This window comes from Vicia villosa, linkage group LG3, assembly GCF_029867415.1.
Source record: "Vicia villosa cultivar HV-30 ecotype Madison, WI linkage group LG3, Vvil1.0, whole genome shotgun sequence".
Lineage (NCBI taxonomy): Eukaryota > Viridiplantae > Streptophyta > Magnoliopsida > Fabales > Fabaceae > Vicia > Vicia villosa.
This window is the reverse complement of record NC_081182.1, coordinates 99050192-99065990: the sequence shown is the minus strand read 5'-3', so window position 1 is coordinate 99065990 and position 15799 is coordinate 99050192. Positions and strand designations below refer to the sequence as shown.

The 15799-nt window shown below is 35.4% G+C and overlaps 1 protein-coding gene across 1 annotated transcript; it reads right to left on the bottom strand.

Annotated features, from left to right (window-relative positions):
• Positions 1-10475: 10475 nt before the first annotated feature.
• Positions 10476-15566, bottom strand: LOC131658641 (uncharacterized). Its single transcript, XM_058927912.1, has 10 exons — positions 15504-15566; positions 14562-14790; positions 14240-14444; positions 13549-13639; positions 13051-13196; positions 12666-12909; positions 11778-11882; positions 11516-11698; positions 11198-11399; positions 10476-11063 (listed from the first exon to the last, which is right to left on the bottom strand). The coding sequence occupies exons 1-10, from the start codon at positions 15564-15566 to the stop codon at positions 10579-10581; spliced, it is 1953 nt and encodes a 650-aa protein (XP_058783895.1). The 3' UTR covers positions 10476-10578.
• Positions 15567-15799: the final 233 nt, after the last annotated feature.

Genomic DNA, 15799 nt, shown 5'->3' with positions numbered 1-15799 from the left:
ATTTCCTTTTCCACACCTTGTTGCTTGTCACTTTTGCAACCACGAACTCATGAAGATGAAAAGCGTGGCTAACTTCTCTCTTCAATTTGCTTCCCACATTCTTCTTGACTCCCTTCGATTTCTTATGACTTTTGACAGCTACATAAGTTGGTTCCACCCGAGAGGCTATGCTTGACACTTTTTCTTGGAGATTTTTAGGATTTTTGTCTTCTTTTTCACCTTCTGTCATACCAGCTGAAGTTTTCTCATTCATACCTGCCCTATTTTTCTTAACTCCTAACATCTTCAAGGTTACTTCTTCATCAAATGATTTTAGCGTTAGTGTCCCTTTTTCAATGTCGAGGTTGCAGCGGCCTGTCGACAAAAATGGTCTCCCAAGAAAGATAGGAGTTTCTTCGTCTTCCGGAATATCCATGATGTGGAAGTCAACAAGGAATACAAACTTATCAACTTTCACTAGTACATCTTCAGCTACCCCATAGTATTTATTGACGGTGTGATCAGCGAACCTTAACTGTGTCTTGCTTTCACTAATCTTTTCTAATTCAAGCTTTTTGAAAATGGACAAAGGCATTAAAATCACACTAGACCCAGAATCGAGGAGTACCTTTTTAAATTCTATATTCTTGATAGTGCATGGTATCGCCACCGCCCCAGGGTCTTTCCTCTTTATCGGGATCTTTCTTGCTGTCGAGACTATACCACACTTCTCAATTGCAATTTTTGGCTCTCCTCCTAGTGATCTCTTTTTCGCCAACACCTCCTTCATAATTTTTTTATACAAAGGCATGTGTTCAAGTGCTTCAAAGAATGGTAGATTTACCTCTAACTTTTTGAACAATTTCGTAAACTTTTCAAAGTCTTTCTCTCTTGAAACCTTCTTTGTCACTCTGGAGGGGAAAGGTAGTTTTATCACCGGTTCAGCGTCTTTCTTATTTTTTTCTTCCATTGGTTTAACCGGTGGTACCACAACTTCTGGCTCTTTTGGATTCTCTCTTATTTCCAGATCCACCTCTATTACCATGGGGTCATTTATTTCCTCTTTTTCTTTTTCTTTTTCAGATTCTGCTACTCTCCTACTTCTTGTAGTAACAACATTAATCTTCTCTTGGTCTTTCGGATTTTTCACAGTTGAGCTCGGAATGGTACCTTGTGCCTGTAGAGTGAGATGCTGTGCTATTTGCCCCACTTGAACTTCCAGATTTTTAATTGAGGCCGAAGTGTTTCTGTGGTTGTTTCTTGTTTCTTCTTGGAACTGAGAACATTGCCCAACTAATCTTTCAATTGCCACTTCCCACTCTTCCTTCTGGGTACCTTGTTGTTGTTGATCTTTCCAAGCAAAATTTGGATGATTCTTCCACCCTGGATTATAGGTGTTAGAATACGGGTTGTTTTGCCTTAGGAATTTGATTTCTTCAATCTGCTTGGGAGTAGCAAAACAGTACACCATTTGGTGTGGGCCATTACAGATTTCACAGCTGACAGGTTGAGCTTGTTGAACTTGAGCCACCTGTTGTTTACCTATATTCATAGCCTTCAATTTCTTTTCAACTTCTGCGGCTATCGCATCTTCAACCCGAGTTTTAGAAGTCTCCAGCTTGAGATCAATGATTCCTTCCGGTTTGCTAGCACACCTGTCATACAATTCCAAATGCTCATTTGCAGCTATTGCTTCAATGATTTTGATGATGCCTGAGGCTGTTGTGAAATTTGTCGAGCCTCCAGCTGCTGTATCAATTAACTGTTTTGTTTTCATTCTGAGCCCATTGACAAATACTTGCATCTGTTCAGTCTTGTCCATATTGTGAGTGGGACATGCTACTAGAATTATTTTAAATCTTTTGTATGCATCTCCTAAGGGCTCACCCTCCTTCTGCTTGAAGTTCAGAATGTCATACCTCTTCCTTATAAAGACCGAGGCGGGAAAATACTCATTTAAGAAAGCTTTTTCCATCTCTTCCCATGATGTAATGCTGCTTGCTGGAAGGGAATAAAACCACTCTTCTGCTTCTTTTGCCAAGGTGAATGGGAACATTCTCAGCTTCTTGGCCTCTTCTGTATGACCTTTGATTTTTAAAGTTGTACTCATGGTCAGAAACCTCTGTAAGTGCTTGTTTGCATCTTCATTAACCTTTCCGGTGAAAGGCTTTCTTTCGACCTGAGTGATGGTGCTTGGATGCAATTGAAAATTAGTAACATTCACCGGTTGGTTGACAATAGTTAGCCTTCCTCCCGGTGTGTTTCTAGCACCATAGTCTCCGAGAAGTCTCCCTGGTGGTGGTACCTCGCCCATGATCTCTTCTTCACTTTCGGTGTCTGAACCAGAATGAACTGTAATCACTTCTTCCTCAGATTCCAGTTTAGTTTGACGAGCTTGTCTGCGCCTTGCGTGAAAAGTCCTTTCAATTTCTGCGTCAAAAAGAAATTCTGCTGAGGTCTTACCTCGCATAAACAGATTAGACAATTATTAGGATGAGGAACAAAAATAAAATAATTTTTTTTTTCAGAAAATAAAATTTTAGTCGCAGAGCAACAAAATTCTAATTGAAATAAATCTAAAAACTCTATAATCTTCGACAGTCCCCGGCAACGGCGCCAAAAACTTGATCGGAAAAATAGCAAGTGTACTATTTTGCCTCTGTAGTAATAAAGGGAAATTTACCCGAATATCGATCTCAAGGACTGCGTGATATTATAGAGTTAGTAGGAATTCAATTAAACAAAAAGCCTTAGGGTTTTGGTTTTTATGAGTACGAATTAAATTGCAAATAAACTTAAAAGGTTGATTTAGCCAAATATGAGTAACATGCCAGGGTAGGTGTGTGCATTAACATGTAACAATTCTGAACCCTTGTTTCATTAACAAAATTCAACTTATCAATTACCGGTTCTTAAGGGTATTTGCTCCTAAGTCCTTAGTGGGAAAACCTTTGAACATTCGAAATTAGTGATCAAATCAAGTATTATTATAATCAAGAACAATCCGGTTACTATAGGGTATCCCTAGTCCTAGGTGATATCTACTATAGTATAATGGTATAAAAACCCTAACAATGGAGGTCAATCCTAATTGTCAGTCACAAATCAATCCAGTTGGTCCGACGAGGAAATCATTAAAAACCTTATACCATTAAATTGAACATGAAACAGAAATATGTTATTGAAATTCGGAATTCAAAATCATCACAAATGTTAATCAGGGATACCCCTAGCATTGGGGGGTTTAGCTACTCATATTATCCAAAGAAATTACAAAGATATCAAATAAAGACATTACAATAGAGATGATGAACTTTGATCTTCAATGGCTTCCGCTCATGAGAGTTCTCTGTTCTTCTCCAATTGCATAGGCTTCTTTTCTCAATCCTCCAATTCTTCGTGTGGCAAAAAAGATCCCTAATTCATCTTAAAAACTCTCCTAAATAATGCAGACTCACTTAAGTTGGTTGGAAATCCCAAAAACACCCTTGCAGGCAAACCACTGAACAAAATCACAAAAATCATTGAAATCAGCGTCAAACCCAACACGGGCCGTGTTGTGCAACACGGGCACCCGTGTTGGTCCCCTGTCATATTTATTTTTATTGTTGAGTCCCAGGATGTGCAACACGGGCCGTGTTGTGCAACACGGGCACCCGTGTTGCTTCACTGTTTTTCCTTTCTCTTAAACTTTGCCCCAGCTCTCTTCCTGACACGGCCCGTGTTGAGCAACACGGCCACCCGTGTCAGGCCTCCTGTAGCATGTTTTCTGAACTTCCTCAAAACTCCGAGTTTCGCACTGATTTACTCCGATTTCTCCATATGAACCTGAAAACATTAAAACATACAACCAAAGCATAAAATGACGAATAAAGAAATAAAACACTTAATAACATAACTTAAAAATACTTAAAAACAACGGAAAATATATGTGTGAAAACCACTGATCAAGGGGGGTTCCTCGACGCCTTCTTTCACTATTTTGAGTTAAGGGCTCTGGCCGAGGACATTGTCCTTATTGCTTTAGCGCACGGCCTTTCACTTAATTTGCGGTGGAAATATGGATTTGGTTTTTTGAAGTCAAATTCACTATTCTCTGCTGCTTTTCAGGTACAAATTTCTGGCGGTTCTGAAGAAGATACTCTGAGTGAGAATTGTCACGAGGGTACAAGCAGCTCGACCACTCCTTATTCTCGTAAAGGTCATCTTCCGAACAGACATCCGTCGACCAGGAGGGGAACTCTGCTCAGGTGGAGGAAGCGACTATTTCTGGGGATGCTTGGGTGGCTGATGAGTCGAAGTTTACTCCCTTGAAGTTCGTTCTCCATCCCGAGGAGGCATTTACAATAGTGATCGAGGAGGTGGACCCGTTTGTCGCTACGAGGGAATGAAGGGTGGTGTTTCCTTTTATGGATGATTGGATATCTTCGAAAAATACCGAGGACAAGTTTGCTGTGTATGAGGTGTGTTTTAAGGAGATGGGACTCCGTCTGCCCTTCACCAAGCTCCAGATTAGGGTGTTCCATTATCCGCACTTGGCGCCCTCCCAACTGCATCTCAATTCCATAGCCTTCCTAAAGGCTTTTGAGCTAGTGTGCGAGTATCTCGGGATCAGGTCATCCATTCCTCTGTTCTTTAGCTGTTTTCACCTTCAAAGAGGTGTTGCTAATGGTCGGTACTCGTAGGTTTCCCTGAACAACCGAGGCATTGAAGAACTCAAAGTGGATGCAAGCGATGAATGGGGAATTGAATTCAATATAAGTTAACAACACATGGTCACTAGTCGATTTGTCACAAGGTAAGAAGGCAATTGATATGAAGCGGGTATACAAGGTGAAGTTGAATCCCAAAGGAGAAGTAATCAGACACAAGGCAAGACTTTTAGCCAAAGGATTTCTTCAGAAAAAAGGAATCGAGTTTGATGAAGTTTTTACACCAGTTGCTAGGATTGGAACAATAAGGTTGGTTATTATTCTAGCAAATATGAACAACTGGTATATATGCCAGATGGATGTGAAATGTGAATTCCTCAATGGCTCATTAGATGAAGAAGTTTATGTTACACAACAGTTGGATTTATAAATAAAGGCCAAGAAAGCAAGGTATATAAGTTGCATAAAGCTTTGTATGAACTTAAACAAGCTCCAAGAGCTTGAAATGAGAAAATAGATGGATTTCTAACGGATAAGGAATTTGTGAAATGCAAAATTGAGCATGGAGTATATGTTAGAAGAAGAATGAGTGAATTGCTTATACTTTGCCTATATGTTGATGACTTGTTGATAGCAGGTAGCTGCAAAAAAGAGATCAAAGACTTCAAAGGTGATCTTAGCAAGGAGTTCGAAATGTCTGACTCAGGAAACGTTCCATACTTTCTTGGTATCAAATTCTACAAGAGTAGTAGAGGCCTGATGATGTATCAAAGAAGATATGCAAGTGAGATACTCAAAATATTTGAGATGGAAGACTGCAATGCAACTTCGACACTTGCAAAGTCAAGACTGAAACTTTCGAAAGACTCAGATGAAAATGATGTTGATCCAACATAATACAGAAGACTTATTAGATCATTAAGACACCTTTGTCACACAATGCCTGATCTAGCTTACAGTGTGGGTATGGTGAGTAGATTCATGTAGAAGCCAAAGGTTTCAGACCTTGCAGCCACGAAGAGGATACTAAGGTATCTCAAAGGAACTCTCAACTATGGCATTTTGTTTTCAACAACTGATGAAGGAAAAGAATTCAAACTAGTGGATTACACTAACTCGAGTTGGCATAGTATTGATGAGGATAAAAAATCCGCAACTGGTTCTGTGTTTATGGTAGGTGGTGCACCATTTTATTGAAACTCAAGAAAAGAACCAATGGTAGCACTGTCTTTGTGTGAAGTAGAATACATAAGTGCTCCTCTCTATGGATGTCAAGCAACATGGATGGTGAACATGGTCGAAGAAATTATAAGGAAGAATCATAGAGAAATGACCATGAAGATTCACAACATGTCTGCTATCAATTTGGTGAAGATCTGATGGCACATGGAAGAAGCAAACTCATCGAGATGAGGTTCCATTATATTCGAGAGCAAGTAAAAAATGGGAAGCTGAACCTGGAACACTATAGAACTGAGAATCAAATTGGAGACATCATGGCGAAGGTTTTGCAAGTCAAATTGTTCAAAAGAATGAGAACTATGATGAATGTAGATAGCTTAGACACAATGAAATAGGTGGTGTGTTGATTATATAATTTTTTATGTCAAAGTAGTATTCAACAGAGTCTGTATTAACTATATTCTGCAGAGAGTCGAATATAACAAGTAGTTGTCGAAATTTGTAAGTTGTCGAAAGGAGAATATGTCGAAAGAGTTAGACTTAGCTATTGCTTTGTAACTTAGTTAGGGTTAGTTAGAGTTTGCTTGGTGGACAAGCAAACCCAACTATAAATATGGAGACACCATATTTGTGAATGTAGCAATTCAGTTAGAATTGAGAATCAATAATATCTTCTTCTTATCTCCGAAAATCCTAAATTTCATCTTTCTCTCTTCTCTCTCCATTATCTTCTCTCATTATCTTTGCGCAACAGAATCATCTTGCAACTAAGGTATGGTTGAATCAATCAAGTAAAGACTGAAGAACGAGAGGCGTAATCAATAAAAAAAGATTGATTCTTGTTTATCAAAATTGATTCGAATTATCTCTCAGAATTATGGTTAATTCCAACATCTATAACTTTTAGTATATTGTAACGACCATCCAAAAATTCTGATCAGGCTCCTCCGCCAGTGTAGATACTATACGTTAATTTAATTAAATATGAAAAATCAATATATATTTCATTGTTGCAAATAGAAATAAAAAGAAGAAAATATAATATAATATAAACTCTGAAGACTGATTCTTGATAAATTAGTTCATGAAGTAGTAGTCTTATTAGAATCTACACTTTTATTATCTTCATATTCTATTTTCTCTACAATGGTGTAATATAAAAGTGGCATAGCATGCAATGAAACTTAAGAAAAGAGAGTACAATTATGACATTCAACAACGAAAATATAAATTTAAAATACAAAAAAAATTATGCTATTGCCAAAAAAAAGTAATGAGCTTATAGAATCAAATTAAGCATAAAGTGTGTTTGGATATGACATGCCTCCCCAAATAATTGGGCTCATATATGTGTGAGAAGCGTGTAATTTGACTTTGGAGCTTTCTTTAGACTTGGGTTTTATCATCTTTCAACGAAGAAAGAATTAAGTATATGCTTAACTAGTTCACTTTGTTCACTCATTTTTTTCACTTTCTTTTTTTGTGGGTATAATTCTATTTCCTATTCCATATCTTTGTAGTTTTTCAACATGTAAATTATTTCAAATTAGTTCAAATGTTTCGGCAATCCACTTGATGATAATATGTATGAACATTTAATTGTAGAAAACGTAGATTCGAATATGCGATATAGAAGAAAAATAAGAGAGTAAATACTTTCTCTAGCAAAAAATTCTTTCTTGGGAAGAAATATATGGTCCTTGATAAAAGTAGTCTTCACCTTTTAGTAACATTATTGTCAATTATGCATTAAAATTCCTCTAATTATTGAGGCATATTAAAAAATGGCCCTTGTGTTTGTTTTTCCTTTGCAACTTGTCTAAAATGTGAGCATAAGTCCAAGAAAATAACCACAAAAAGCATGGCGGTATAACCCAAATGGTCCTTCAATTGGGCATTATAACAGTAATTATGATAAGACTAACGCAGCTTCCCCACTTTATTCTTATTTCCATCAACACTTGCACCTCTTTCTAATCAAATTCATATATGAATTTTTGTTTAATGTGAAGCGTGTGTATATATATATATATATATATATATATATATATATATATATATATATATATATATATATATATATATATATATATATATATATATATATATATATGAGGGCATATCATATGAGAATGCCATATTTATATGAGAATGTGAGAATCAATCTGAACAATTGAATTTTAAAACAAATGGTGGAGATTATGGGTGAATCTTTTTTTTTCTCTGTCCTACATTTTGAAATAAATGATGTAGGAGAGAGAAAAAAGAGATTCACCCATGATCTCCACCACTTATTTTAAAATTCAATGGTTCAGATTCATTCTCACATTCTCATATGATATGCCTTTTATATATATATATATATATATATATATATATATATATATATATATATATATATATATATATATATATATATATATATATATATATATATATATATATATATATAAATTCCTTTAAATCAGATTAGTTGGAAGTTGCAAATACATTTGATTGCAAAAGTGCAAGTTGGAATCCGCAACAATTCACTTATTATGATAAAATTTTGATTATTAAGCTCCTAATAAATAAAAACACCAATAATAAATTGGGGTTACTTTTTTCTCCTCCACCATCGTAAAAAATCTCAATTAATAAAGGTGTCCAATTCATGTTTTTCATCCATTCAAGCTTCTCTTTCTCATCAGTTTAGTTTCGTAAATTTTTCAAAATTCTTTTTTTATATTTTGATTGATGTTTTATAAAAACATAAGTTGTTTTAGCTACATTAGATAGTAGGGAAATCAAAATAGGTAGCATGAATGGACATGCATTTGCATTTGTTTGGAGGGTTAGGGCAGCAGTTGCATTTCTGCCATGGCTGAGAAAATCGCAACTTTATCTGGAGATGTATCTCCGAATTTTTTCTGTGTTATTTTTGGAGATGTATATCCAAACTTTTGTCTGATTTAATTTTGGTTGAATTTGTGATGTGACTTTCTGGTTTTAACACAGGTGCAATGACTGAACACAGCCCTGTCAGGATTAGACTCGAACGTGTGTTCCAAATCGTGTTTGTACGACATGAGAGAGCCACAGCCAGGACCACGAGGCCATGAGTTGATGATAACTTGTTTGATGGTTCCCAGCGCGAGGTTCCCAATCATCTGGCTCTACTTCTCGTAGTCACCTATCTCAGGTCCTACTTCACGGGGCCACGAGTCCCTGGATATGATGCAACACATGAAGCCCCTGAAGTTCAAGAGGAACCCGCTGGTGATGCCCTTTTAAAGAGTTATCCAATAGGTCAATTTGACACCTCCTTACTTCATCTCTATGCGGACAATGTTGTTAGGCATGTCTGAAAAAGAGAGGTATATTTATTTACTTTTATAATACATATGTCTTAAACTAATTAAATCGTGACTGATGGTGATATTTTTACTAGAGCGCTCGTGCTCGGTAAACCACAGTCAGAAGATATTGGAGTTGGAACAACCCACTGCTAATTGGTTCAAGGATGTTATCCGTTATTCCAGTCTTGTCACATTATGTTAGCCTAAAATGACTTAAAATATGTTTGCCTCAAAAAATATTAAGATTTAGGGAATAAAAAATGCCACAATTGAGTACAGAGGGTTTTTCAGAGATGCATCTTCGGATATACCCAAATAACATAAGGAGATGCATCTCCGAATTATATTTTGTTCAAAATGAAACAAATATTATAAAGGCTGATTTGTGTGATTTTAGATTCGTTCGGAGATGCGTCTCCGAACACGTTAAGAACAATTTTAAATTTTCAGAATTGCGGGGCACAAACATTCCCATCTCCGAACACGTTAAGAACAATTTTAAATTTTCAGAATTGCGGGGCACAAACATTCCCTAATAAATACTTTTCTTATCACAGTCCAAAGCTAAATGTAAAGTCTTAATTTGCAATAATAGCATTTGTTAGAACAAAGTGGGTAGGATTCACTTTGTGCTTTATTATTGGTCTAGAATCAAAATAATGTAATTTAGTGGGCCTAATATGTTACATTACATTGAAAAAGAATAGAGAAAAGCTGGTATATCAAATCTCTATCATTAAGTAATTATTATGCAGTTGTTTTGTTCTGTATCTGAATTATTTCATCTTCTTTTTCAAAATATTGAGAATAAACCAGAATATCTAACAGTAGAGCTAATGATTTGGTATCCAATAAAATCTGTTATGGTAAACCACAAGAGGAGACTGAATAAATAATAACTAAAGGCATATAATAGAAAAACATAAATGTGTTATCAGAATCATATAGTTTCTATATATGGTTACGCATATTAGCATAAAAATCTTCTCCAAGAAAGGTTATACCTTATAGTATTTCCATCCATGAGCCTAATCTTTGAAACATTTATAATTGAAATTTAATAGAAGATCTGAAGCATAATATATATGTCACACCACAGAACAGGGAAAAGAGAAAACATTAATGTTGTAAGAATTTGTTTTTCTTTATATCAATATTCTGCAGGATGAACATCAACCAAGTGTAATTCACTATATAAAATATAGTTTTATTTTTCCAGTGGGGTAGAGGGAATATGAATCTATAGACTAAATCTGATTCACATAAGTCAAATTATTGTTGATATCTATGTGTGAGTATAGTACAACACCGACACATGTGTTAACATTTAACCACTTTAAGTTTTTCAAATTATTCCTGATATATACGTGTGAGTATCAGTGTCGTGTAAATTAAGAAGGGAAAATATTATTACCTAAATTACATATTTACTTATTCAAGTAGTTTAGCCCAAAACCAAGAGGAAACAAAGGTTCGGATGAAGCAACTCCATCGCTTGGTCGATCGAGCTCTTTAACACTTCGAAACCAAGTAACTGGAAGTTGTCCTTTGAAGTCATGACTACCGAAGATAACATCTGTGATTCCGTTTCCTTCGGTACCTGGCAACCAAGCAGCAACAAGAGCATCTATCTTTGCCAAAAGCCATGGCTCTAAGACTAAAGGTCTTCCGGATATCAGAATAACGAGCGTTGGGATTTTGTCAGCGACTAAGCTTATAATATCGGTTCCATTGAAGGGGATTGTGAGCTGTGAATTGTCGCCCAATGACTCTGCGTATGGAGATTCACCGACGGCTACAATTGCGAATGAGAACTCGTTACATTCTATGGTGTCCTTTGATGGATACTTCTCGTAAATAACTTCTGTTTCAGCTCCCACGGCTTCCTTAACTGCGTCCAAGATTGTTGTTCCTAACATTGTAAAGTATAAGTTAATGTGATTATGTGACAACCATGTTCTTAATATAGTTGTGAAGCAAGTGTTCTCAAACTTTAGGTGTCAAAACACATTTGAAAAACCAATAAATATCATAGTCATAGCTTACCAACTGTAATCCTCCCGCTACCGCCATACCAAGTTTTAGTCCAACCTCCGCATTGATATCCAAGATTATCGGCATGAGTTCCGGCAACAAGAATTCTTTTAGCATTCTTGTTCAATGGAAGAAAAGATTCACTAATATCTTTTCCATTTTTCAACAGAACCAAGGACTTTTGAACCGCTTCACGTGCTAGATCTCTATGTGGCTGCAGAAGAAGTATGATAGTAAAACAAAGTTTACGATTTTTTAACAAGTCATGATACACACGAACAATTAATACGGGAATATAGAAATGTTAAAATGTGCTATGTTTACACTTACTTTGCAACCAACTGTATCTAGCAAAGATCGGTCACTTAAAGGAAATTCAAAAAGACCAGCAACGAACTTTACTCTCAAAATTCGCTCAACAGCGTCGTCGATTCTGCTCATTGGTAGTTCCCCTGATTCAACCAAAGAGGTCATTTCTTCGATGAATAGTTTGTACCTCAAAGCCACCATCACCTGCATATGTAATTGAATATGTGAAAACAGATTAAAAAACACTATGAGAAAGATTCTTTGAACTGAAGATCTGTAGTACCATGTCAATTCCAGCATTGACGGCTGAGGAGATGCAGTATCGATAATCTGATCCATGAGGTTTACAAAGTCGGTCGAGCCCCTCCCAGTCAGAAATAACAAAACCCTATAACAATAACAATACTGTAGATTACAAAAATGTTAAAATGAACTCAAGAAATAAAAGGAAATGAATTACAATTCACGAGATATCCTTTTAGACTTAAAGCGAGGACAATACGCAGGCCAGATATACCTCGTGCGAAAAATAAACTTTTTTGTCAAAAATATGGAGGAAAAAATGGTTGAATTCCTTAAAATTTAGGGTATGTTTGGATTGACTTATTTGAACTTATCTACTAGAATAGACATTTGTGAGACTGTTAAGAGCTTATGAAAACAACTTATGGCATGTCTATAAGCTATTTTCAACTTATTTCTATAAGCTATCTAATGATAACTTACGAAAACAATGTATAGATTATACGAAAACAATTTAACTTTATTTTATCTTTTGTTATAGAATAACCATACATAAACACTTATACGATAAGCGGTTATGCTGTAAGGCTCAATTATGTTATTTATCAAAACATAACCTTAGTCAATGCAGCTCTTACAGCATGGCGAGGGACAATTATACTAAAAGCTTAATCTATTAGGCGGAAGCTCATGAATGTTTTTTTTTATATATCATATAGAAATAAGAAAACACAAAAACCCGTCACCTTTTCAAGAAGAACGAAAGAAAGAACAGAAAACAGATAAAAGATTTCAGCATTTGTCCATAACATGCAAAAATAGCTCCTAATATAGTGAAAACTTGGGTTACATAATTTGGACTTTTAAAGCATATTGATGCAAAAAATACTTGACGATTTAGCCAAAGATAGATCATCAGTAACTTTACCTTAAACCCTAGCTTTTCTTTCAAGACTTCGGTTAGAAGAAAACGGTCAGCATGGAGTTTGCGTCCATTCCAACTAGTATAGGATGCCATAACGGTCGAAACTCCCTGGGAAATGCAGTCTAAATAAGGTGCCATGTGTATTCTCTCTAAGTCTTCATAGGACAATATAGTATCTCCCTCATTCACACCCTTATGAGTACCTCCATCACCAACAAAATGCTTGGCACATGCAACAACATTGTTCCTGGGGTAAAACTTAAACATAAGGTATAAATATTGATGAAAATATGTAAATTGTTATCAGAGATGTAATAGTTAATTTTTCAATAGTTTTAAACTAGAATATTTTTGTTGAGGTTTATATGGATGAGTGCTTTTTTCCTACCTTCCAGCCACAAAAGGGTATCCGTGTTCATGTCCTTGTGGCGGTTGACCTTGCAAACCTGAAACCATGGACGTCATCTTTCTGACGATTTCAGTGTCTTCACTATAACACTCATAGGATCTTCCCCATCTAGGATCCTTGCAGACCTGTATGTTTAACCTACTAAATCACATTCCTTTATCGTCTAGATAGAAATTAAACTATTAAAATTGATTCAAGCATTGAGAATTAATTGAAAAGTCCGGGACTATTGGGAAGTGTTTCCATTTTCAAGGAAAAACACATGGTTTGGTGTTCACCAATGAACATAAAAAAGTAACAAGTGTAGCTAAGAAGAGAATTAATTTGCTCGCAAAATTTTCAGTAAATAAAATGCCTGCGAAAAACGGAGCACCCAAGCAATGCAATCTTGCAAAAGCAGCATAGCATTATGTAGCTTGTTGCCACAATTCATCAACGCATAGAATGACTAGTTGATATCAATTTGCAATGCCTTACCGCCACACAAGGTGCAAAGTTGTAGTGCATTCCACTTGCTTTAACTTCAAGCGCCGTAGCAGCTCCAATTCTCCGAACTAAATCAGCATCTCTACAAAAGGCATGCCATTTAAGAAAGTCAAGAACTGGTCCCAAATTATAGCAGCATTATCTTCTCACTAGACTAACATATTTGTGTTTTAGTTTACTTTTCTCTCTTTAAAATTAGAGAACCACATTCAAATGTGTATGTTTGGTTTCACGTTTGGAGCACCCAGCATTGATTTTGACATGTTTGGTTGCTCTCAAGTAAAATTGATTGTGCTTTCTAGAATTGATTCTACTCTAAGCCTATGTTTGGAAACTTTGGCTCGGCAGTGAAAAGTCACATTTAAGACCATGTTGGGCAGAAGCTACACTCATTAGCTTTCCAAACTTACGGTGAAAAGAACATTGGACAGGCGGTAGCAGTGTTTCACTCTTTACCAAACATAGGCTAAGTCATGATTGATGGGTAGCTTTTGAGTCTAAACGTAATATTTACACTGAAATTTACTGTTCAATTCACTTTTACAGAGAATTTATCCAAACATAAATCACTTTGTCTTCATCTCACTTTTAGCCAGAATCAATTGTCCACCTTAATAATGTCAAAACCTACTAATTGAGTTAAAAATCACCCCATTAAGCAGAAGGTAACAAATGAACTAACCTAGTAGCACCAAGGCCAACATTGTGAGGAAAAATGGTAGCACCATAAACACTATTATTGCCATGAACCGCATCAATCCCATAAATAAGAGGAATCCCAAGTCTAGACTCTAGAGCAGATTTCTGATATCCATCCACCATATCAGCCCAATCTGATGACAACGCATTCTCAAAAGGAGCACTGCCACCAGAGCTCAGTATGCTCCCTATAAAAATAAAATGGCCCAATTCAATTCAAAGCAATAACCATAGATTATAAATGGAAATGATCAAAGTTTGAAACTTTAAGAGAAACTGTGAAATGGGGTTGTTGAAATAGATACCAATTGAGAGGTCTCTGATGACAGAAGAGGTGGCAACAGTGCGCTCGATTTGGGTCATCTGAGCAATCTTTTCATGGAGAGTCATGCGAGAAAGAAGGTCTTTGATACGAGCTTCAATGGGTTGGTTGGGATTCTTGTATATGCAATCCATGACTTGTATTGACTTTGGAGTTTGGAAATGGAATTCTCTTATATCATGTACAGCAAATTGAGGGTAGTTAAAGGATGGCTAAGTTGACATCATCTAAAGAGTAAGAGTTTATTTCGGTCCAATAGAAAAAACAGTAAAATTAAACCGAATTAAATTGAAATTGTAAAATATAATATTTATTCGGATGTATTTGGGTCATTTTCTAACAGAACTTCAATTTGCAGTTTGTGTTTTGCAAACTAAAATGAACCAAATCAAAGGTATTATGTTACAGTATCTTATTAACTAGTATATATTTCTTTAATTTTTTTAAAGAAATCAATATCATAATTTTTGTATGATATTTATTTTAATTTATATATCAGTAAAAAAAACAAAATATCATTCATTTATAACTACTATTTAGAAAAAATATATTTTATGGTATTCTTTGTATAATATTTATTTACAAATGCAATATCATGTATATCATTCTTTAAATCTAAGATAAAATTGTAACACGCATTTTTATGTAATTTTTATGTATCATTATAAACGTATTTTAATAATTATAAACTTATTTTAACAATTATAAATTTTTTTATGGTAATGTATGAACGATTAAACACAAAATTATATTTTTCTCTATATGTGTATGTATGACTTAATAATTTTTTTTGTAAAAAACCGAACCAATCCAAACCGCATTAGTTTAGTTTGGTTCGGTTAAGCTTTATTTTTGAAAGGCAACCAAACCAAATCGAACCGCACGTTTTTTCTCTTGCAATTCGGATAATTTTTAGCGTTAAAACCGTCCAAACCGCACTGCAAACACCCCTACTTATATGGTGTCTTTTAACTTTTGTGACATCCATGGGGAGACTTTATCAAAATAGTTTATGGTATATTTTAGACTTTGAATCCTCTCCTCTATTTTTGGGCCACTTGTATTAACTCCACTATTTCATTATCGAGCATTTAACTTGCCACCTCCGTTAAACATGTCATCCTTCTAAATTTAATGAAAAGACAATAATATTTTTGTAAATTTTTTTGACCATTTTCAAAATTCACTCGAACCTTGTGGAAATTTCAAAATCTCTCTTGC

Bases quoted from the DNA above. Each gene is read 5' to 3' on its own strand.
- LOC131658641 (XM_058927912.1), bottom strand. From the start codon at position 15,566: ATGGATGTCACAAAAGTTAAAAGACACCATATAAGTAGGGGTGTTTGC. The intron at 14,791-15,503 runs GTTTTAACGCTA...ATGTCAACTTAG, and splicing joins TTTGCAGTGCGGTTTGGACG to CCATCCTTTAACTACCCTCA. The intron at 13,640-14,239 runs GTTAGTTCATTT...TGCCTTTTGTAG, and splicing joins GTTGGCCTTGGTGCTACTAG to AGATGCTGATTTAGTTCGGA.